At 39.5% G+C, this 24,670-nt stretch overlaps 3 protein-coding genes and 1 pseudogene across 3 annotated transcripts in view; 2 read left to right on the top strand and 2 right to left on the bottom strand.

The window, feature by feature from the left end:
- Nucleotides 1–113: 113 nt before the first annotated feature.
- On the bottom strand, nt 114–4,415 carry LOC106587359 (DNA replication complex GINS protein PSF2-like; annotated as a pseudogene).
- emc8 (ER membrane protein complex subunit 8) lies at nt 3,736–7,056 on the bottom strand. The gene is made up of 5 exons (XM_014175712.2): nt 6,504–7,056; nt 6,148–6,224; nt 5,983–6,052; nt 5,785–5,879; nt 3,736–4,751 (listed from the first exon to the last, which is right to left on the bottom strand). The coding sequence occupies exons 1-5, from the start codon at nt 6,720–6,722 to the stop codon at nt 4,592–4,594; spliced, it is 621 nt and encodes a 206-aa protein (XP_014031187.1). The 5' UTR covers nt 6,723–7,056; the 3' UTR covers nt 3,736–4,591.
- A 1,438-nt stretch (nt 7,057–8,494) lies between these two features.
- cox4i1 (cytochrome c oxidase subunit 4I1) lies at nt 8,495–21,140 on the top strand. Its single transcript, XM_014175713.2, has 5 exons — nt 8,495–8,773; nt 16,702–16,778; nt 17,145–17,309; nt 19,494–19,625; nt 20,822–21,140. Exons 2-5 carry the CDS (start codon nt 16,703–16,705, stop codon nt 20,956–20,958), a joined length of 510 nt encoding a protein of 169 aa, XP_014031188.1. The 5' UTR covers nt 8,495–8,773; nt 16,702; the 3' UTR covers nt 20,959–21,140.
- Nucleotides 21,141–21,678: 538 nt separating this feature from the next.
- dusp22a (dual specificity phosphatase 22a) overlaps nt 21,679–24,670 on the top strand; it is a 30,588-nt gene continuing 27,596 nt past the window's right edge. The window contains exons 1-3 of the mRNA NM_001140429.1: nt 21,679–21,938; nt 23,726–23,759; nt 24,529–24,611. Coding sequence (NP_001133901.1) covers nt 21,918–21,938; nt 23,726–23,759; nt 24,529–24,611 — 138 coding nt within the window. The 5' untranslated portion in view covers nt 21,679–21,917. The remainder of the gene's footprint in view (nt 21,939–23,725; nt 23,760–24,528; nt 24,612–24,670) is intronic.

Raw genomic sequence — 24,670 nt, 5'->3', positions numbered from 1 at the left:
CTATGGAACCCTTCAACACCTTGTAGAGTCCAACTCAATATTAGGAAGGTGTTCTTAATGTTTTGTGCACTCAGTCTATATGCTAACTATCCAGAGGGGCATACATGTACAGATTAGGGTTATTCCCCAACATAAGGGGATTTACTGTCTGAGGCTTCAAAACACAACACACACTAACCAAAAACATATACATTTGAATGAGACATGAAACATTACACGTTATAACGTTTCCGACTTCTTCTTTGATTTCACAACGTAGCCCTAGCGCCCTTCATCCTTAACATGATGTTGTTTCTCTCCCTCAAACTACACTTACCAAAGTGGGTTACACAATTCATACATAGCTACACCACATGGCTAGAAACGTTACAAAAGGTATCTCTTAACCATCCTTGTTACCTCTATTGCATTACATTTGTACAAATGTTCAAAAAGTCCAATCATACATACATAACACAGATATGGAACAGCCAGACCAAAGCAGGGTGTTTCCTCCAGGGAGCCCATGGCCTGTTGATGAGGACTACTGGTCTGCTGATGATTGCTAATGTCTGAAGCTTCAACTAGAAAAAAAAACAATTACACAACACAGATAGTCGGTGCATGACAACTTCAGATGAGTGCTTCGACATGAGAACTGCTGGTCAGCTCTGACTTCACTAGGACGTGACTTTTGCACCTGTTTTGTCAAAAGGGGATAAAGTCCACAAAGCTACAATATGGAACAGTCTTTATTTACACCCTCAATATATTCATCTTAGCTATTTCTTCTACTTTCTATGATAATTCTCTCTGGGAAGAGGACAGGTGCAAATGCTAAGTATAGCTGGGCCTAAATCTGCTCCATCTTGCGGAGGACAGGAGAGGCTGCGGCCCAGGTCCAGGTCTAGTCCGTAAATACAGATCAGTGGTGCTGGGCTTTGCCCCCACTGGAGCCGGGCTGCAGGTTGGAGCGCAGCTTATTCATGCAGTTGAGAGTGTCCAGCAGGAACGACCGTGTCGTGTTAATCTCCATCAGTCAGGTTGTCCAGCTGGAGAGGGAAAGATGGAGAGGGGGATAAAAAGAGAAGAGAATGTAAATATGGGAGAAAATAATGTTTCTACACAAAGTTCACACATTTAACAACATATACAGATGCATTCATCTAACTATGCTTTACTTCTATCATCTTATTAATGCCAAGTCTTTCTTGCTGTAAAAGTGTGTTGGGACCGTTGTGTAAATGTATGTGAAATAAAGTTGGATTGAGGGAGTTTGTTTTGCTTGAATTTCTTGTTTTCACATGCAAAACTGTTTGCTCTTGATATAAACCCATGTATCACTTTATCTGCCTTTCCAGACTAGACTATGTTTCTGAACAATTTATCATGCTGCCTTGTTGACAATATGACCCGGTGGCGCCGACTACTGTTCCATTTGAGCAGGGCGGTCGGCCCTCATCGGTTTTGCTCAGTCACATGAGGGGCCATAACCTGGTTCTAATAAAACTTCCTCAGTGATTGATTGATACCTTGGTGTGTGCTTCCTGCTGGCTGAAGAAGCTGTCAGTGGAGAGGCGGAGTTTGGCGATGCGCGTGTCCCAGATGTCCTTCACCAGTACAGATCTCATCCGCTTTGGGAATGTTATCAGATGCACTGCAGAGAAACAGGGATATATGAAAACACACTGAACACACAATTAGGAGCCACCTTCCAATTCCAGTCAAGTTATAAGTCAATAGCTATAACCAAACTAAGCCAATATATCCAAGCTTAAAGTTAGGAAGTGTAGGATGATATTGACTGATTGAGCAGCAGCTTGGTCCGCTCCATGTAGTATGGACTGGGGACAGGGGTGAATGTGTCTTCCTTCCTCTCTAGCTCTCTTATCTCCTCCAGTTTCTCTGCACACAGATGAAAAAGGAAAGAATTTCAGCTATGGTTTAAGTAGAGGTACCATCTTTGTAGAGAATATATTAACAGATCATTTATACATATTGATATTTAACCAGGACTATGATAAACCCTCTGAGAGACACCTGTCTCCTTAACTTACCTATATCCATCCACTCTGGTGGCACAATCCTGCATTTCTGCCTCTGTTTCAGATTGAGGGCCTGCCACACAGGCACGTCGACTGGTAGCCCTGGGTTAAAAGGACCAAGACCGCCCTGGAGACAGAAATCCACTTCCGAGTCATACTTGGCAGAATGTAAACAAACGTACAGTATCAGTAACGTTAGCTAGTTAGCCATGTCCCATCCCCATGGATCTGACAGAAAAACATGGGAGCCTGGAGTGTAGCTAACTAGTTAGATAGCTAGTAAATTACTGTGGGCTATATTCATGTAGCTAGCTAACGTTAGCAGTTATGAATTAGCTAGTTATTAAACAACATCCGTGATCAGGCCAGAAAAATAGCCTGGTTAGCAAGTTCATGTGATACTAGCTAGCAAGCTAGGCTAACGTCGTAACTAAACAAGAAACTGGTTTGAAGTTAACCAACTCTCTCAGCACATATCAAAGTTACAGAGATGAATATCCATATATTTAGATGTCTTTCTTTCATTGATCCTATATTCTGAGCCCCTTCTCTCTATGTTTCCTAGTCTGTCTACAAAATTCAAATTAAAGGCACAACATATTTAAAGGGATGACTTAAAATAAATAAATCCTATTGAATGAAAACTCCACGAGAAAATATGTTGGCCAGCAAATGGGAAGGTTTTCAGCGTCGAATGTAATGTATTCAGCACATGCAAGGGAACCACCTCAAATGTTCTACTGCTTAAGCTCCTGTTCCGCTTATAGAATATTAGCTCTAAAGTATTGTGGAGCTCCTGCACCTAAATGTAAACAGTAATGGCACCCAAACTGAGTACCGACACCTATTTCAGTCCAAGCACTGGATAAATCAGACTAACTACTGAGAAGTACTGTCGGAATTGGGCCCTATGGTAGTAGTTCCATCATATTCTCTGATAGGTTATGGAAAGTTCTTTGGGGTAGGGACTCTTTCAGGAATCATTTTTTCACCAGACCATTTGTCATGGCCCCTTACTTCTACCAGGGATGGTTTAGAATAAACTTTTCTATACTGTCTCAGCTTCTATATCTTGTCTTGATGGACCCTCATAGATTGGAAAGTATTTTCTGGACTCCCAAGTGGGTGGCACAGCGGTCTAAGGCACTGCATTGCAGTGCTTGAGGCATCATTACAGACCCAGGTTCGATCCCAGGCTGTGTCACAACCAGCTGTGACTGGGAGTCCTATAAGGAGGCGCACAATTGTCCGGGTTAGGGGAGGGTTTGGCCGGGGAGGTTTTACTTGGCTCATTACACTCTAGCGACTCCTTGTGGTGGGCCGGGCGCAGGCTGACCACGGTCATCAGTTGAATGGTGTTTTCGCCAACACATTGGTGCAGCTAGCTTCCAGGTTAAGCGGGCAGGTGTTAAGAAGCGCAGTTTGGCGGGTCATGTTTCGGAGGACACATGACTCGACCTTTGCCTCTCCCGAGCCCGTTGGGGAGTTGCAGCAATGAGACAAGATTGAAAAAGGAGGGTAAAAAATAAATGAAAATGGGAAGTATTTTCCATTAATATCCACTGTATGCTGTCTCAACCCAAAGTGATGGAACACTGCTTCCTAAATTGAACACCTAACTCATTCAGATATATGGATCCGTCAAGTGTGTTGGGCAGCGCTAGGGTAAGGGAGTGATTTTAGAAAAAGGCATTAAAAAACATGCACAATATCTGAAAAGGTTAAATTTTATTTGTACATTCAGTCCAAACATTTTTTTAACAAAAAGGTTTAACATATCAAAACCTCACAAATTATTTTACTTAGGCTTTTATATCTTAATCCAACCCGAAATATATAATTCATGAATCAATAATAATAACATGGACATTTAGCAGATGCTTTTATCCCAAGTGACTTACAGTTTATTACTTATGCAATAACAAGGTTCATTTCAGCAAATAAAGTAAAGAATAATCAGATCATCTTTTAACAAATAAATACTAAGCTATCTCTTATAAGAAAAACAGGAGGGAAACAGTTCAGAGAATATAAACATTAAGACTTAATAGGTTGTGAAAAAAAAAAACATCTCTTGTTGATTACAATTCTGTAATATTTCAATAAGTCAAATCTCAGAACAATAATTTATAATGTCTATCATCTCTGTAACACTACTATTTCTGAAGAACCTAAAGTATCAATATAAGTGTAAATAAATGATATTCATGTTTCCCTACCATTCAGAATTACGCATACATCTTCATTAACTATTAGCATACAAAAACCGTACTCAAAAAACGAGAAAGAAAATTAACACATTGCATTGAATGACACCAAGGTCTTGATCACCTTGATCCTCCCTACTACGGGAACAAAGATCCCAATGGTACCTGTGTCCTGCTTGCCCATGAAAATAGACTGGCCAATGCTCCGAAAGCTCTCTTCCCTGTGAGAGCAATTCACTGGGAACAAAGACTTAGCATTCAGCACTTAGCATTCCTGCGCTACAGTAGTATTAGCACGTCCAACGCCGTTTTGGCCGCAATGTCTTTGTCTAGTGCAGTGCAGTCACTCGGGTTGGAGGCTTAGCACAGGTGCAGGACAGACTTGTTGATCTCAGGGTTTGTCCAGTCATTCCTGAGGTCGTCGAGGTGATTGTCGAAGTCAATCAGGCTCTCGTAGGACCTGCCCTCCAGCAGAGCCGACGTGATCTTCTGAGCCTCACACCAGTCCTCAAAGCAGTCCCTGGAACACACACAAACCAACACTCCAGAACCTCAGCTCCACGTTCGAGAATCACAAATCAAATTGCATTTGTTACATGCACCGAATATAACTGGTGTAGACTTCACCTTGAAATGCTTGCTTACGAACCCTTCCCAACAACACAGTTTAAAAATAAAACAAGAGGAATAAAATAAAATACACAAGAAGTGAGTATCAGTACCAGATCAATGTGGAACTATATACAGGGAGTATCAGTACCAGATCACTGTGGAACTATATACAGGGAGTATCAGTACCAGATCACTGTGGAACTATATACAGGGAGTATCAGATCACTGTGGAGCTATATTTGATTTTATTTTTTACCTTTATTTAACTAGGCAAGTCAGTTAAGAACAAATTCTTATTTTCAATGACAGCCTTGTTCAGGAACAGAACGACAGCTTGGGGATTTGAACTTGCAACCTTTCGGTTACTAGTCCAATGCTCTAACCACTAGGCTACGCTGCCACCCCATATACAGGGAGTATCAATACCAGATCACTGTGGAACTATATACAGGGAGTATCAGTACCAGATCACTGTGGAACTATATACAGGGAGTATCAGTACCAGATCAATGTGTAACTATATACAGGGAGTATCAGTACCAGATCAATGTGGAGCTATATACAGGGAGTATCAGTACCAGATCAATGTGTAACTATATACAGGGAGTATCAGTACCAGATCAATGTGGAGCTATATACAGGGAGTATCAGTACAGGGAGTATCAGTACCAGTATATACAGGGAGTATCAGTACCAGATCAATGTGCAGAGGTACAAGGTATTTGAGGTAGATATGTACATGAAGGCAGGGTAAAGTAACTAGGCATCAGGATATATAATAATAAGAGTAAAATAAATATCTACCACAGTGGGTTCTATTTCACTAACAGATATTGGCATAGTACACCATGTCGTTCCAAATCTTTTTGGATAAATGGCTATTCAGTAGCTGTGATATATCTATCCCACATGACATATTAGGTCAGCTCAGGAACACTTACACATTACAGTCCCTGCATTTCCACTTGTTTTCATGGTGGTCATAGATGGCTAATATGGGCTCATAGCAGCCCATGGTGAATCTGGTGCTGTCCACCTGAGGAACACAACATTATTAGAGATATGGTGGTCAGTGTAGGTCTTATGTGTGAATTCAGTAATGTGGCAGTTCTGATACTGGACAGCTAATAGAGGATTACCATAATCATTGCTGCTTCGCTGAAGTTCTCTGCAATCCTGGCCCCAACTTTTTCAGCAACCTGGTTAGGTCTGTGGGAGTCAAAAGAAGACTGAGTACATTGTGTATCATATCAACACAACTCTCCACAGAGCTTGAAAGGGATCCTGTATCAAAATCTTGTTACCTGAAGTCCTTTGTGCGCTCATTGGCTTGGTAATACCCAGCTATGACATATTTGTTCTCTTTACACCACGTGTCAATCTGGAAGTGGGGAAAGAAAAAAATATATTAGCTTGTTTGACTAGCTGACTAAACTCAACACCACTGTGAAGGACGTTTCTTATAAACTCCACCAATGGACACGTTGAAACAGGTTGAAACATCAGAAACTTCTTTCACCATGATGTTGAGTTTAGCTTGACGCGTCAGCAGGACTTCAACAGGCCCAGTAACTTGCAGTGGTGAACATGCAGTGGAGTAACATTAACATTTTTGAAACATGACATGTGAATAGAAGATAAAGACGATCAATTCACTCACCAATGTAAGTGCCACTTCCAGCATAGGTGCTAATGCAAGTGTGCCGTGGAATAGTGGTATACAATCCACACAGAGGATTGGAGTGGAGTGGCTGTCTTTTTTCTTCTCCTTCTGTTTCTCAGCAACCAGTAATCCGTTCACGGCGCAATGAGGATATTTAGCAGCATGCAAAAGCATCTTGCAATAAGCCTGAGTTGTCAATTTAATACTCATTCTCATTTCGAGATAAACACTAAACTAGCTAATTGTACAAGGATGGTCTGGAGACTGCTAGCTTGACAGCTAGCCAACGGATATCATACCCGATACCACAGAGAGACAGTGACAGCTCTGCCAGGTTGACTACGGTAATCGAGTCTCTTGTAACTAGCTACCTACATAAAGGTCACTTTTCGTGAATGTTACAGTGCATTAATGTTGTATGTTGGTCACGACGGTAACGTTATATCATACTACAAATGTACGCTGCTTGGCTTCTCTCTGGTGGTTTGCACCGGTACCATACTACACACGCACACACACCGCTGTGAAACAGGCAAGAATAACTAAGTACTTCCGGGTAACGGATTTTTGGAATACTTCAGAATAAAAATCCAGCCCTGTATACTTTGTAAATTAATAACTAGGGAGAAAATTATGGAAAATGTGCACAATTATCGATACATCGTATACTACTTATCATACAAAGAATAATGAAAAGTAATTATATAAGACATGTCATTTATTTGTTGATATGTTTATTTTTTTAAAGCCTAAATGGTCATCAATGTTTTTTGTGTGAGTACTCATTTATTGCACATTATAAAAGTATCTGTACGTTGTGTCACAGTAAAATGGGGTTCCACTCTACTCAGGAGCACTTCTAGTTTCCAAATCCACAGAGTTTACACCCAGAGGAGCATCACTGCTGATTTGGTGGACTTTAAATCCAGTGTCCAATATGACAAATCTGTTTTATTTAAGTTGATGGGCCACTCTATAAGGCCCACCAAATGAGCTGTGACACTCCTCTGGATGTAAACTCTATGGATTTGGAAACTTTGAGTGCTCCTAAGTAGAATGGGTTGTGTACTACAGTGCAAAAAGAAAAACGTACTGAACAGTGTTCAATATGAATGGGTTAATTAAGAATGGTATTTACAAGTGTTTTTGAAAGTTGATTATTATAATTATTATAATATTATTGATATTGTTATTACTTTTAGTATTAATAGTAGCATTATAAATCATGTTTTGTTATTTATTACTGTTCTTACCATGATAACTATTTAGTCATCATTAGTTTTATCTCAATCTCTTCATTCAAAGACTCAGCCATGGACACTCTTACTGACAGTTGTGGCTGCTTTGTGATGTATTGTTGTCTCTACCTGCTTGCCCTTTGTGCTGTTGTTTGGGCCCAATAATGTTTGTACCCTGTTTTGTGCTGCTACCATGTTGTGCTTCTGCCATGTTTTTGTCATGCTGTGTTGCTACCATGCTATGTTGTTGTCTTAAGTCTCTCTTTATAGTTTTTTGTTGTCTGTCTTCTCGTGATTTGCCTTTTGTCCTATATTTTTTATTTAATTTATTTTTAATCCCAGCACCCGTGACCAGCAGGAGGCCTTTTGTCTTTTGGTAGGCCGTCATTGTAAATAGGAATTTGTTCTTAACTGACTTGCCTAGTTAAATAAAGGTTACATAAAATTAATTGTAATACTGTTAACAATAATGTCAATGCTATAATATTATTTGTGCTATAATGGCGATTAACTGTATTGCTTTTCCACAAAATTCTAAGTCTGCTAGCATTTCCTGAAAATGTTACGAATTTCGACCATTTGTATAATTTTTCCCCATCTTCATTGCGAAACTTTTATTTAAAGTAAAATCACCGAGGTCACGGCCTTATTCTTGCTAGGTCTTGCTTATTCTTGCTGGCGGGACGAAGGTAGCACACACCCGGGTTGAATCCCACACCATATGGCAGGCCACAAACACCATTTTGGTTCATCTCAGGGCACACCGCGTGACAGGAAGAATGCCAATGCTGCGCAACATGGTAGCGAATGAACACCAGTTTCGCTACATTAATGTTGTAAAAGTTCGAATTCAATTGCACAGCTAAATGAATCACCACTCACATAATTTTACAAACATATTTTAACATGTATATAATAGTGTGACTACATTTGACCTACCACAGTTTCCCATAATCCCTCACTATGCACGTATTTCCGGTTAATCACACTTCCTTTATGGTTTTTGGAGCGTCGGCGAAAGGAGAAAAAGTAAGAGATGTCGGGTGAATTTTCTAAATTATTAGACGTCTGATATACAGCTATCATAGAACATATTATATAGTTTTTTAAAATGAAGATAAACATGCTACATGTCTGCTGTGTAATCAGCAATGGATTTGACAATGTTTCCGAAAGAGCCGAGTGAAGAGATTGACATTGATATTGACATTGTAAAGAGGCAGACAAGACAAGGGGCGAATATGCAATGGTTGGCTAGGCTAGCTAGCATCCTAGCTAACGTTAGTTAAGGTGCCCTTTTCCTGTATGTAGTATAATGTTTTGTGGGTATTCCTCCTCATAGTCATTTGTAATGTTACTGTGGAGTTTAGACCGGAGCAGGAATATTATACAAGGAATAACATGTTGGATGTCTGCAATGTATTTGACCTTGTGCCAGTTAGCGATGATTAGCATCGTTAGTAGCTAGAAGGCTCACACTCAAGCTAACGGGGCGCTGTATTGAGATCACTGCGTAGTCATATTGATACTCCTCAATTGTAACACAGATTTTTGGAAGCAATAGAAATGCATTTTTTTTATTTCGCCATTCGTTTTTGACACGTTAATTCTATTAGACATCTTCATGCATACTTTTACATTGAGAGCGAAGTAAACAATTTCCTAATATATTTGTTTAGTACTAATGTTACTGTCCAACAACAAATATACTTAAATACATACAATTTTGTCTCTCAATGACCAATACATAGGCTGCAGTCCAAACACTTAAAAGACAGATTATCCCCTCAACCGCTCAAATATTAAGTGGACACTTTTGATGACATATCATGACGTCTGACGAGTGTACACTTGCAGGGTGAGGAAGGAATGATTTTTAAATGGGGATTTTTTTCTGTAAGGCTATTAAGACTCTATACAAATGGTAACAGCTCTATCAAATTGAAATATGGCACCTCACCTAGATTTGAGTTAAAGAGAGGAATTAGGCAAGGTTGTCCTATCTCTCCGTACCTGTTTTTATTAATTACCCAACTTCATACAAATTCTTTAAATAATAGTCCTGTACAAGGTATTTCCATAGCTGGTAAATAAATTATTATAAGCCAGCTGGCTGACGATACTACACTTTTTCTGAAAGATGCTAACCAAATTCCCATATCGATCAATGTGATACAAACCTTTTCCAAAGTGTCTGGTCTATATCTTAACATTAATAAATGTGAACTCATGGCTGTCAAGATTGTGTGACACCTTCATATTATGGTATTCCAGTTAAGAAGAACTTACATATTTAGGCATAATCATTACAAAGGATCAGAAGTCAGGATCAGAAGATGCTTACAAAATTTTAACCCTCTTATTTAAAAAACACAGAAGAAGTTAAATCAATGGCTACAGAGGGACTTAACTTTAAAAGGAAGAGACCTTCAGCCTTGGTTATTATGAATCTCTAGATTAACATATGGCGCTCTATCTTTATATCTTGACGGTAAAATAAGCAAGGAGATAGACCAGATGCTTTTCAACTTTCTGTTGGGAAACCGTACCCATTAAATTAGGAGAACTGTTGTAATGAACACTTATGAGAATGGTGGGCTGAATTTTCTGGACTTTACTACCTTAAATAATACTTTTAAGATCAATTGAATAAAACAATTCCTAAGAAGACCCACTTCTATGTGGATTTTTTTCCCTCGTCATGTCTTCTCTACTTTTGGTGGCCTTAACTTCATGTTGGTTTGCAATTATAATATTGACAAAGTTCCACTGAAACGTTCTGCTTTTCATCGGCAGGTTCTCTTGTCATGGTCCTAATTTATGCTTATACATTTTCTCTACACAGATATTATATATGGAATAATCGGGATATATTGTATAAAAATACTTTTTTGTTTTTAGAATATTGGTTCCGAAATAATATCCTATTGGTGAGCCAACTGGTAAATAATATACTATTGGTGAGCCAACTGGTAAATGCAGAGGGTCTTTTACTTAGTTATAAGGAATTGTTATCACTTTACAAGGTCCCTGAAACACCTAAACATTTTGCAATTGTTTTAGATGATATTCCCTCAGGTGTTGCTTTATTATTCAGAAACGTTTCAAGACCTGACCCTCAGAGCCTACCTTCCATTGACCCTGTTGACTCATCAGTAGGAAAGATTTGTTTCTCTTTTGGTCCATTTAACAGCGATACGAACCTTGTTTCAGCAGGATGTTGAATCTATACCATATGTCATGCCTTTTTGGAATGGATTTATTGATAATATCTGGTGGAAAAAAGTTTGGATGTTGCCACACACATACCTACTTGTTAACAAAATTAAGGAAGTTTCCTTTAAAATGATTCATAAATATTATCCTGCCAACCACTATATGAAGAAGTTTAAGGAAAACATCAACTGAAATTGTTCCTTTTGTAATGACCACCCAGAAACAGTGTTGCATCTTTTTTGGCATTATATTCATGTAAGAAAACTGTGGCAAGACATCAGTAGATTTATAATTGAACACATTTATGAAGATCTTACACTATTGTGGAGAGATGTACTGCTTGGATTCTTTACCTACGATAGAAATAAGCTGAAACATTTTTATGTAATTCATTTCATTATTTCTACAATTTCCAAAAGCTAACCAAACAAAAACATCATTACTTTTACGAGACGTGTTTGTGCCATCATGTACATTAGTAGCACAATTTCTAACCTTTTTACATTAGTTTTTACTTCCACTTGTATGTTCACTTCTCCATTGATGTTATTAAGTTTTGGCGGATTTTTCTTAGCGGATGTAACGTTACAACCGCAACGTAAGCCCCTCTGCTAAGAAAAGTCATCCAAAACTTAAAAACATCAATGGAGAAGTGAACATACAAGTGTAAGAAAAAACGATTGTAAAAAGGTTAGAAATTGTGCTACTAATACACAAACATGTCGCATAAAAGTAATGATGCTTTTGTTTGGTTAGCTTTTGGAAATTGTAGAAATATAACATTTTCCTTCAGAACTTCCAGCTAGGCAGGCTAACGTTAGTTAGCTAATTCATTTGCTAGCTATCATACAGTAGGCGTATATGAATACTTATATAGTTAATATAAGTAGACATGCAATCATAATTGACTGTAGTGCATATAAAGCACCCACAAGCTACCGGTGGCTGAAAACACAATCATCGCAGGATGAACGAGCGACTAATCTCCGGGCAAGGGTGGTCCATTTAAAAATCATTGCTCGCCCCTTGCCCTGCAAGTGTATTCTCGTCAGACATGATACGTCATCAGAAGTCTCCACTTAATATTTGAGGGGATAGGGTGCGTCTTTTACATCTGCGTTGCTTGCTGTTTGGGGTTTTAGGCTTGGTTTCTGTATAGCACTTTGACATCGGGTGATGTAAAAAGGGCTTTATAAATAAATTATATTTTAAGTGTTTGGACTGCAGCCATAGAATCAGCAATCCAGGGTTTATATACTTCATTGGTTTGAACCAGTACCTGGGCTTGAGGAGACAATCAGATCCTTCAATTCAAAGTCATATTAGCCAGTACTCAACAATATATGGGGTTTCATAGAGCAACTATCGTCATTACTGCCGTTACGCATGGTTTGTACTTACAAAAAAGGTCAAAGTAAAATAACTATTTTGTTGACCTTTTTTGTAAGTGCATGCCATGCATAACATCAATAATAACGATAGTAGTTCTGCGAAACTCCATATTTTGATGAGTCTAGAACGCATTTTGACATAATTCAAGTTTGCAGAGCTGGCTAATGGGACTTTGAACTGAAGGATCCTGGGCATCGGAGGAAATCTCATCATATTCATCCTCTCCTCAAGCCCAGGTACTAGTTCAGCTAACATTAGCTTAGGTTGAATAGAACTCATTATTTTCAACATAGACGTTAGCTAGCTACAGTGAGGGAAAAAAGTATTTGATCCCCTGCTGATTTAGTACGTTTGCCCACTGACAAAGAAATGATCAGTCTATAATTTTAATGGTAGGTTTATTTGAACAGTGAGAGACAGAATAACAACAACAACAAATCCAGAAAAACACATGTCAAAAATGTTATAAAATGATTTGCATTTTAATGAGGGAAATAAGTATTTGACCCCTCTGCAAAACATGACTTAGTACTTGGTGGCAGAACCCTTGTTGGCAATCAGAGGTCAGGCGTTTCTTGTAGTTGGCCACCAGGTTTGCACACATCTCAGGAGGGATTTTGCAGATCTTCTCCATGTCATTAAGGTTTTGAGTAGAGGTCGACCGATTATGATTTTTCAACGCCGATACCGATTATTGGAGGACCAAAAAGGCCGATGCCGATTAATCGGCCAATTATTATTGTGATTTTTTTTTTTATATGTCTAATATATATATATATATATATATATATATATATATATATATATATATATATATATATATATATATATACACACACACACAGCTCTGAAGTGACAACGATACTGAAGAGTCTGCTTAGGAGACAAATACTCTCAACTGAGTTGAAGTTACCTGTGATGAATGCTGAAAACAAAAACTGTAATTTCTATATGCAGGAAATCCTATTTTAATAATGGGCATGGTAAGAAATTGTCATTTATTCCATAGGATATTTTTAGATTAACTTAAAATAAGGTCTGTGTTTGGTTTAGGCTTATACCAACTTGCCAATTTTATAACTGTGTAGATATCCATAGGATATAACTCTGATCAATATAAGCGAAGAGAATTTTTTTTGTAGAGTGGATTTATGAAAATATGTTGACAAACGTTACCTAGTGAGATTTACACGGGTATCAAAACGCCGAGGCGGTTTAAGCGCAAAACGCAGACCTTATTTGAAGTAGATCAAGACATTCTCTATGGAAGACATGAACGGTAAAATAACGAAGGAACCCCTTTCAAGTTCAGCCGCAAGTTATTACAGGAATTATGGCGCGTCGACTATTTCTCTCTAAACCATATACCTTTGACTATTACGAGCCTGCTGCTGCCTACCACCGCTCAGTCAGACTGCTCTATCAAATATCAAATCATAGACTTAACGATAATATAATAAACCTTAGTTTCCTGATTTGACCATATTAATGACCTATCATCTCGAAAACATTATTCTTTCAGTGACATACGGAACCGTTCCGTATTTTATCTAACGGGTGGCATCCATAAGTCTAAATATTCCTGTTACATCGCACAACCTACAATGACATTTCATAGTTCCGTAAAATTCTGGCAAATTAGTTCGCAACGAGCCAGATTCCGTATACCCTGATTCTGCGTGCAACGAACGCAAGAGAACTGACACAATTTCACCTGGTAATATTGCCTGCTAACCTGGATTTCTTTTAGCTAAATATGCAGGTTTAAAAATATATACTTCTGTGTATTGATTTTAAGAAAGGCATTGATGTTTATGGTTAGGTACAGTCGTGCAACGATTGTGCTTTTTTTTGCAAATGCGCTTTTGTTAAATCATCCCCGTTTGGCGAAGTCTGCTGTCTTTGTTAGGAAGAAATAGTCTTCACAGTTCGCAACAAGCCAGGTGGCCCAAACTGCTGCATATACCCTGACTCTGTTTGCAAGAGAAGTGACACATTTTCCCTAGTTAAAAGAAATTCATGTTAGCAGGCAATATTAACTAAATATGCAGGTTTAAAAATATATACTTGTGTATTGATTTTAAGAAAGACATTGATGTTTATGGTTAGGTACACGTCGGAGCAAAGACAGTCCTTTTTCGCAAATGCGCACCACATCCATTATATGCAACTCAGGACAGGCTAGATAAACTAGTAATATCATCAACCATGTGTAGTTAACTAGTGTTTATGATTGATTGATTGTTTTTTTATAAGATAAGTTTAATGCTAGCTAGCAACTTACCTTGGCAACGTAAAGCAGGTGGTTAGAGCGTTGCGCTAGTTAACGTAAGGTTGCATCCCCAAGCTGACAAGGTAAAAATCTGTCATTCTGCCCCTGAACAAGGCAGTTAACCCACCGTTCCTAGGCCATCATTGAAAATAAGAATGTGTTCTTTAACTGACTTGCCTAGTTAAATAAAGGTTTAAAAAAATAAAAAAAAGCATTAAAAAAATCGGTGGCCAAAAATACCGATTGTTACGAAAACTTGAAATCAGCCCTAATTAATCGGCCATTCCGATTAATCGGTCGACCTCTAGTTTCGAGGCTGACGTTTGACAACTCGAACCTTCAGCTCCCTCCACAGATTTTTTTTATGGGATTAAGGTCTGGAGACTGGCTAGGCCACTCCATGACCTTAATGTGCTTCTTCTTGAGCCACTCCTTTGTTGCCTTGGCCGTGTGTTTTGGGTCATTGTCATGCTGGAATACCCATCAACGACCCATTTTCAATGCCCTGGCTGAGGGAAGGAGGTTCTCACCCAAGATTTGACAGTACATGGCCCTGTCCATCGTCCCTTTGATGCGGTGAAGTTGTCCTGTCCCCTTAGACGAAAAACACCCCCAAAGCATAATGTTTCCACCTCCATGTTTGACGGTGGAGATGGTGTTCTTGGGGTCATAGGCAGCATTCCTCCTCCTCCAAACACGGCGAGTTGAGTTGATGCCAAAGAGCTACATTTTGGTCACATCTGACCACAACACTTTCACCCAGTTGTCCCCTGAATCATTCAGATGTTCATTGGCAAACTTCAGACGGGCAGGGGGACCTTGCGGGCGCTGCAGGATTTCAGTCCTTCACGGCGTAGTGTTACCAATTGTTTTCTTGGTGACTATGGTCCCAGCTGCCTTGAGATCATTGACAAGATCCTCCCGTGTAGTTCTGGGCTGATTCCTCACCGTTCTCTTGATCATTGCAACTCCATGAGGTGAGATCTTGCATGGAGCCCCAGGCCAAGGGAGATTGACAGTTCTTTTGTGTTTCTTCCATTTGCGAATAATCGCACCAACTGTTGTCACCTTCTCACCAAGCTGCTTGGCGATGGTCTTGTAGCCCATTCCAGCCTTGTGTAGGTCTACAATCTTGTCCCTGACATCCTTGGAGCGCTCTTTGGTCTTGGCCATGGTGGAGAGTTTGGAATCTGATTGATTGATTGCTTCTGTGGACAGGTGTCTGTTTTACAGGTAACAAGCTGAGATTAGGAGAACTCCCTTTAAGAGTGTGCTCCTAATCTCAGCTCTTTACCTGTATAAAAGACACCTGGGAGCCAGAAATCTTTCTGATTGAGAGGGGGGTCGAATACTTATTTCCCTCATTAAAATGAAAATCATTTTATAACATTTTTGACATGCGTTTTTCTGGATTTTTTGTTGTTGTTATTCTGTCTCTCACTGTTCAAATAAACCTACCATTAAAATTATAGAGTGATCATTTCTTTGTCAGTGGGCAAACATACTAAATCAGCAGGGGATCAAATACTTTTTTCTCCTCACTGTATCTATTAGCCTGTCTGATGTTACCATTGAAACGTATGGTTAATATAAGCTTGAAATGTCCACTGCAGATTGATGGCTAAATCGAACGATGGCTAGCTATATTTAGTTTGCGAGGCAACTTTTTAGCATAGACATTTTAGCTGGGTAACTTTATCTAGGTTAACGTAGCTAGCTAGTTTTTCCTCTTTTTTTGACAGTTCTGTTTCTTAGATTTTATTTTTTACAAAAACTGGTTGCTAGCTATGTGTGCTTGAGCAGTGACCATAACTAGTTGCTTAATGTCAGATTAGGGATGCGTGTAGTTTCATAAATTCTTGTTGAACTGTTGCTATTTTTCTATAAATTTAATTGACTAAGAATAAAACTAATCACACTATTTTACAAAGACCTAATGGCTAGCCGCTAGGCTATAGTTTCATGTCATCAGAATAACTTCTTTGTGATTCGTTGGTCAGTAATGTTTTGTTAGAGTAGTAGCTAGCAATATTAATTTTTCATCAAGGGTTTTCTCATACATGTTATTTTCTTTCAGAATGCTGGCCACCAGAGCTCTTAGCCTTGTTGGCAAACGTGCCATTTCCACATCAATCTGTGTACGTGGGGCACATGGTGAGTGACTATGTTGGCAGTACACACCACATACTTGACCTTCATGGTATGGACCTTTAAAAACACCCTCTGTAAATTGTACCTACCACTAAAAGGTTGGCACACGAACAATTGTCAACAATGGATAAAATACACCACCTGCAGCATGGTTTGGAGATGTACAGTAATCAGACAATACCAGCTTATTGTAGAATAAGATAAGTTTTTTTAGGTAAACTGAAAAGGCAGTTGTGCGGCTCCCAAAGGCACACAGTATGTATTCGCGTATGCACATATTTGATAAGCAGGTCCCATGCAGGTTTGAATACATGTATTTATTGCTTGTGTGTGTCAGTCCTATGTAGTAACATGGTGAGTTTCCTGCAGGTGTTGCCAAGGTAGACGACTACGCTCTCCCAGCCTACTTTGACAGGCGGGAGAACCCCCTCCCAGACGTCCAGTTTGTGACAGAGCTGAGCGCAGTGCAGAAGTCCTTAAAGGAGAAGGAGAAGGGCTCCTGGGCCACACTCTCCAATGAGGAGAAGATTGCATGTAAGTGGTTTTTACCTTTGTTGTTGAATACTTGACATCTGTCAGTTTTGTTGCTTACTCAAAACAAGGCAGAAGTATTGTTTGCCTATCTGTTCTGTTAGTAGGGATATAATGATTCACCGATACGCGTCAGTCCCCGGTTCAAATGTTTAAGATGTGAGTGCATCTGTCCGTGGGAGCCCAAACCAATCCATATGTAGCATGCATCGGTAAGAAAACAATTAAAATGTTATGAATCGCCAGTTCACTAACATTTATTATGCTGTTTATTTTTTTTTTGCCTTATTCTGAAAATACCTCATCTGTTTGAATTGATGCGTCCTCTCCTTCATCCTATCAAACTTTTATGCATGTAACTGCATGTGATATCGATCTGCAAGTCAGATAACTATGTGCGCAGTGCGGGAGACTCAGCTGCTTGCGCCAACGAGAGGTAGGGCTACCCTATCCCTGTTCTAATATTCGTAGGCAACATCTGTACAGCACCTTCAGCATTAAGATGTTTTTAAAATGGCTTTTGCAATATTAAATAGGTTTTATTAATTGAGGGACAACCGATGTCATTTAGCTAGGCTTCCGTCCAATTGGTGACAGATTTTCATGCGAATATTCTCAATTGTGCATAAAAACAATATGCACAATTTCTTAACAAATTTTTCCATTAAATTGACTTGTTGAGGATAAAAGGTTGATGACGTAGTGCACATAAAAATAGCGCTTGTGCTTAAATTTCCATGTACCGAATAGAAAATACAAGTTAAGTGGGTTTCCACTGCATTTTCAGCTCTACTGATGGTTTTCTCACACAAAATGTTGCTTTATAACGTGTATCCACTCTGGAATTGGCACGTGCGCTGTAGCCATCAGGTCACAGACACAGTGTGGGTATAGCCTACATGAGATTATTGTGGACAAAAGCAAAATTATTTTTGTCACGGCAGCCAAGCGGCAACGATCATGTCACCAGAATAAGACCCTCTATTTATTGGAAAGGAGCATTAAGCTCATCACCTGCACATTAAACACCCTGTGAAGTTCACTACTTATTTCATCTGTATCCTAATAAACTGCTTGTTTTCCTAATGTGGGAGGATCACACGTCATTGCGTGACTCCAAGTTTACTTCGATATGCTGGTTATTATATCAATATTTCCTCATTAAAGCGTTTCCACCGACATTTCAAGCATAATTAATTTACAGACACTAAAGGATCCCACCTTGTCTAGTGTGTTTTTTGACATTTGGAAAGTTTACCGCAAATTTCCCATCAGGCATGGCATACATTTTTTGGGTTCCGACAGGTACTTTACTTGCATTAAAAGGTTGGATGGAAACCTGGTTTGTGTTACCAAATGCGCTGTAGAAAATAGTTTTACTGGTGAAGCTGTGTAGGCTACCTGAGTGGACATAACTCACATCTTGCTGATTGTTTTATTTTTTCGATTGCCAGGTTCAGCGTACAAAATATTTTTGTTAGTTCTGTTTGGATTTGGTCATTTTTACTTGAACAGGGTAAAGGTGTAATTTTCATAACAAGGACAGCAATCATTTTTGCCAGCTGCACTGGTCAGAATGGGAGAATAGATCACCTCTGGTTCCAAACGGTCAAAACCATTCACTTTTGTGGCAGGTGAAATCCAAAGCTGTGTTATATTAATTGGCTATGTATGTCAAATCTAATTTCTTAAGATAAATATATACATTTTAGTAGCTCAAAATGTATCTGGTATATGACAAGTTATAGCAGTGTGGGGACAAAACATAAATTGCCCCCCGTAATCTGATAGTGGTAGATGCTCAGTCTGCCCTATGGATCAACTCACACATTACATTACACACACACGGCAGAAATACTTTTCTATCATACAGCAACGATGTTCACTCAGCTCAGAAGTCAGCTCAGTCAGATCCAACTCAGCTCCTGAGCGCCATCACTATCAGATATTAAGTTAGAATGGAAAATGAATGTGTTCATGCCATCATTGTTAATCGCATTGATTCATTACACTAATTAAATTGAATCACATCAAATCGTTTCAAACTAAAAATATTGTTCCTGTTTCGGAGCCCATGTATCTAGATGCATATTGAATCGTGCTTGTAAGGAGAGATGCACATCCTTACCCGTTAGGCTGTGTTAAATGTTATCTAACCAAAGTCTTGCATTTTCTCTTTACCCACAGTGTACCGCATTAGCTTCAAGCAGAGCTTCGCAGAGATGAACGAGGGCACAAAGGAGTGGAAATCAGTTATCGCAGGAATGTTCTTCTTTATTGGCATGACAGGACTGGTTGTCCTATGGCAGAGGAAGTTTGGTATGTCTTCTAATAAGAAAAGGAAAGGGAACATTTTATTGTGGATGTAGTCTGTGATCATTCAGTTGTAATATACTGAAAAAATATCAACGCAACATGCAACAATTTCAAAGATTTTACTGAGTTACAGTTCAAATAAGGAAATCAGTCAATTGAAATAAATAAATGAGGCCCTAATCTATTGATTTCACATGACTGGGTAGGGGTGGAGCCATGGGTGGGCCTTGGAGGGCATAGGCCCACTCACTGGGGACCCAGGCCCAGCCAATCAGAATTAGTTTTTCCCCAGAAAAGAGCTTTATTCCAGACAGATATACTCCTCAGCATCCCCCACCCACCCTCAGATGATCCTGCAGGTGAAGAAGCCGGATGTGGAGGTCCTGGGCTGGCGTGGTAACACATGGTCTATGGTTGTGAGGCCGGTTGGACGTACTGACAAATTCTCTAAAACAACGTTGGAGGCAGCTTATGGTGTAGAAATTAACATTCAATTCTCTAGCAACAGCTCTGGTGGACCTTCCTGCAGTCAGCATGACAATTGAACGCTCCCTCAACTTGAGACATCTGTGGCATTATGCTGTGTGACACAACTGCACATTTTAGTGGCCTTTTATTGTCCCCAGCACAAGGTGTACCTGTTTAATGATCATGCTCTTTGATCAGCTTCTTGATATGCCACACCTGTCAGGTGGAGGGATGATCTTGGCAAAGGAGAAATACTCGCTAATAGGCCTGTTAACAAATTTGTGCACAAAATTTGAGCAAAATAAGCTTTTTGTGGAACATTTCTGGGATATTTCAGCTCATGAAACATGGGACCAACACTTTACATGTTGCGTTTATATTTTTGTTAGGTGTACGTTGATGTTAATGGTTTTTCCACCCACCTGTTAAAAGCCATAAGTCAGCATTCTTTCTCAATGAGATAGATGTACAAGATGTTATTTATGACATAATTCAAATACTGTATTTGGCCATCAGTGCCCCTTCAAATACATGGGTTGCGTGTCTTCTCTGCCATTGTATTGCCTCAACCATAATTGGTATAACTGACAAGCAACCAGGTTGTTATTGTGAAACAATGTTCTCAATAATGATTACCTTGGTAGATAAATGTTCAATACAGACTGTTAAAGAATATATGTTAATGGGTGAACTTTGAGGCAGAGCCTAACAAGCTGTCTGTCTCGCTGCAGTGTACGGACCTGTCCCCCCCACCTTTGAGTCAGAATGGAAAGAGAAGGAGGTGCAGAGGATGCTGGACATGAGGATCAACCCCGTGGAGGGCTTCTCAGCCAAATGGGACTATGAGAACAAGGAATGGAAGAAGTAAACCAACCATCCAGAGGACCACATTACATACCATGACACCAACAAACTTACAAACATACCAATTACTTGTCTGTATTTATCGATTGTCCACATTACCTCAGTCAATACGTTTTGGAAGGTCTCTTCCTCTTAAGGTTATCATGTATTATAGAGCAAAATAAAAGTTCCTATGTTTACCCAATAGTATGTCTCCCCTTTGCTGTTATACTACCATGTTGTGGAGGGTTAAATGCCACTGGAGGAGTAGGCCCTACATGTCAATTATATGTGAAGGGCTTACTAGTACAAGGAACATCATAAACAGAGCATAGGTGTGATATTTCCACATCCATGGATTTACCCTATTTTGAAACCTGGCGCGACTTGTTTTCTTGCCTCTAAACTAATTGTGTGAATATCGTACTAGCACCATGTTTGTAGTTGCCATTTTTAAGGAATCCACACTGTAGTCCTGGATTAGGCTATGGCAGGCATGTGTGGGTTTACAGGAATTTAAAAAGCATAGGCTATTCGGTAATTCCAATACTTAAAATGCATTTCTTTAGGACATAGTACAAATAAGTAGTACTGAATGGATTGATGATAATCCTTAACAGGTCTGATGTCACGAAACCAGGCGCGGACTGGGCTGCATTACGATCCCATGTACCAATGATATAATTTATCGGGGGAAACCCGGAAGAGGATTATGGAGTGAAGGTTATACAGAGCAGCATTATGGCGATCGTCTTGTGAAGCAATGTAGACAAAGCGGTCCAAATACACCCATGTTGTTGAGCGTAGAGGCGCAAAGTGGTCTCACTAGTGACGGACCGACCATCTCGCGATCACTCGCACGCACCCCTTCATGTTATTGAAAGTCAGTCCATGTTCTTGTCCAATATTTTGCGTTGTTGCATTGAGACGTAAATACTCAGCTGTATTTTAAATACTTCATAATCTTTATCGTCTGCGAGAGACATGGGAAATGGAATGAACAAGGTAGGGGACTTTGTGTTTTTGTTATGAATGGATCTGTTCTGTTCAATGGCTTTTGATTGTTATTTTGTTGCAAGGCATTTCCTCAGAGGGGCGTAAACGTTGCACATAGATATGCGCGGAATATATTATATGTCATGGTATTTACATCAACCATCTACATGTCTATCTGCAACACTGAACGTCCCTATAGTTCCCCGAATAAAACCAAATGGTAGGCTTCTCATCACACACTGTCACTTAATATAATAACGCGATAACTCATACAGGTTTGGATTTAGGGTATCAAATGGAGAAAAACACTTAGCCCTACTATTTTGACTGTTTTAAAGCCCTTATTGTTATCTGTCAATAGTTGGGTGTTTAAATGTTTTGTATATACAGTACCAGTCAAAAGTTTGAACACGCGTATTCATTCAAGGGTTTTTTGTTATTTTTTACTATTTTCTACATTGTAGAATAATAGTGAAGACACCAAAACTATGAAATAACACATGGAATCATGTAGTAACCAAAAAAGTGTTAAGCATATCTAAATGTATTTGAGATACATCATTTGGAAAAATAATTTGATATGGGGCACTGTCCTCAAACAATCGCATGGCATGCTTTTGCTGTAATGGCTACTGTAAATCGGACAGTGCAGTTAGATTAACAAGAATTTAAGCTTTCAACCGATATAAGACACTTGTATGTACCTAAATGTTTAGTGTCCATAATTTTTATGATTATTTATTTGAATTGCGTGCCCTCCCGTTTCACCGGAAGTTGTCCAGCTAGTGGGACACTTAGCCCAAACAGGTTCCAGCAAGGCTACCACAGCATTCTGCAGCGATACGCCATCCCATCTGGTTTGCGCTTAGTGGGACTATCATTTGTTTTTCAACAGGACAATGACCCAACACACCTCCAGGTTGTGTAAGGGCTATTTGACCAACAAGGAGAGTGAGGGAGTGCTGCATCAGATGACCTGGCCTCCACAATCACCCGACCTCAACCCAGTTGATATGGTTTGGGATGAGTTGGACCTCAGAGTGAAGGAAAAGCAGCCAACAAGTGCTTAGCATATGTGGGAACTCCTTCAAGACTGTTGGAAAAGCATTCCAGGTGAAGGTGGTTGAGAGAATGCCAAGAGTGTGCAAAGGGTGGCTACTTTGAAGAATCTAAAATCAAAAATATATTTTGTTCTAACACTTTTTTGGGTTATGACATGATTCCATATGTGTTATTACATAGTTTTGATGTCTTCACTATTATTCTACGATGTAGAAAATAGTATAAAAAAAAAAACCTTGAATGAGTAGGTGTGTCCAAACTTTTGACTGGTACTGTATATATTACCTGTCTTAGTGTCCCGCTAACAGTGATGGGAGTGTCCAGAAGCATCTCTGGGCACCACTGTAATTCCACCCTAACTGAAGCTCTAAGCTTATCTTATCTAAAATCATAGGCAGGCATATACTTTTTATTTTGAAATCTTAAATAATGCAGGAGTCTTGTAATGTCTAGATGAGATCATGATCGGATTGCTACAGCTTTATTGCACAGCTTTGTGTCAACATGGCCTTAACCATGAGTTGGTTTAGTGCTCCTCACTCCCAGTCATGCCAGGCAATACTATTTATTACAGGCCCTATAAGGCTTGACTTAGCTATGAGAACGGTTCCTGTTTGTTTTCAACACCTGAATACGTCCTACGACCATAGATTCGGAGCATCACTAAGGTTAAGGCCATGCTCAAATTGTGAATATCTATCTAGTGAAATGTCTCTTTGTTTTCCTATTTGCAGGTTGTTGATGGGCTCTACCTGGGAAATATCAGAGGTGAGAACAGGATTCTGTTGAAATCCATTCAGTTGTTTTATATGTTGCACAGTCAGGCATCCCACCCAAGAGGCAACACTCACTCTAATTCACTAGGTGTGGCAGGAGCAGCTTGCTTGAATCCAGGGCAGCTTTCAAAGACACTCAGGCATTTTCTTCTGTTATTGATGCACATGAGCTTTACTTTCTCTGTCCTTATGTTGTTATAATGTTGTTGAGGTTGTAAGGTATGGCCAAATGTTACAATGGAAGAGATGACAAGAATATTTGGTGAGTGGACTATAGTTATGTATAGATCAGAATAGAGTAGCAGAAGGTTATACGTGTACTGTAGCTTAATGATCTAAGGCATGGCCCACCTTAAGGCTGCTGCATGCATCCATCAGTAGAATATGGTTCATTTACTCCCTCTGGTAGTGTTGGTGTTTATCTGCTCCTCAGCCAAGGGGGTTTCTGCCCTACCAGCTTAATGTAACATCTACCCTGCTATAATTTTAGCCATACTGATGATGGCTTCACAAGATGGTCCAAGTACTGCTCACACACTGAAAATAGCTTTAAGTGACAAGGCCAAATGATTGCTAACCAAATTACAGCCACACAGTCACATATGCTGCTTCTGGGCAAGCCACTCCTTGGTCTTAAACACTTCAAATTATGCATTTCCTCTCTCTCCTTATGACATTGCTTTGTCTACTGAGGGTCTCATAGAAATTCACTGAGAAGAATCACTGATAGACATGTTCTCCCTCTCTTTGTCTTTTCCCAGACTCGGAGAACAGAGAAAGTTTGTCCCAGAACAACATCACCCACATCCTGTCTGTGTACAACAATGCTAAACCCGTGCTGGAGGTGAGTGGGGCAGGCGGCCATTGAGGACACAAGGCCAGTTTCACAGACACAGACATTGT

Source organism: Salmo salar, chromosome ssa26 (assembly GCF_905237065.1).
Source record: "Salmo salar chromosome ssa26, Ssal_v3.1, whole genome shotgun sequence".
Classification (NCBI taxonomy): Eukaryota; Metazoa; Chordata; class Actinopteri; order Salmoniformes; family Salmonidae; genus Salmo; species Salmo salar.
Note: the sequence above shows the minus strand (reverse complement) of the source record. Positions and strands in the feature narration are given on the sequence as shown.

Excerpts from the sequence above, each read along its gene's own strand:
- cox4i1 (XM_014175713.2), top strand. The coding sequence starts at position 16,703 with ATGCTGGCCACCAGAGCTCTTAGCCTTGTTGGCAAACGTGCCATTTCC. Across the intron at positions 17,310-19,493 it reads CAATGAGGAGAAGATTGCAT|TGTACCGCATTAGCTTCAAG; the intron begins GTAAGTGGTTTT and ends CTTTACCCACAG. Across the intron at positions 19,626-20,821 it reads CCTATGGCAGAGGAAGTTTG|TGTACGGACCTGTCCCCCCC; the intron begins GTATGTCTTCTA and ends GTCTCGCTGCAG.
- emc8 (XM_014175712.2), bottom strand. The coding sequence starts at position 6,722 with ATGAGAATGAGTATTAAATTGACAACTCAGGCTTATTGCAAGATGCTT. Across the intron at positions 6,225-6,503 it reads TGGAAGTGGCACTTACATTG|ATTGACACGTGGTGTAAAGA; the intron begins GTGAGTGAATTG and ends CCCCACTTCCAG. Across the intron at positions 4,752-5,784 it reads AAATGCAGGGACTGTAATGT|GGACTGCTTTGAGGACTGGT; the intron begins GTAAGTGTTCCT and ends TGTGTGTTCCAG.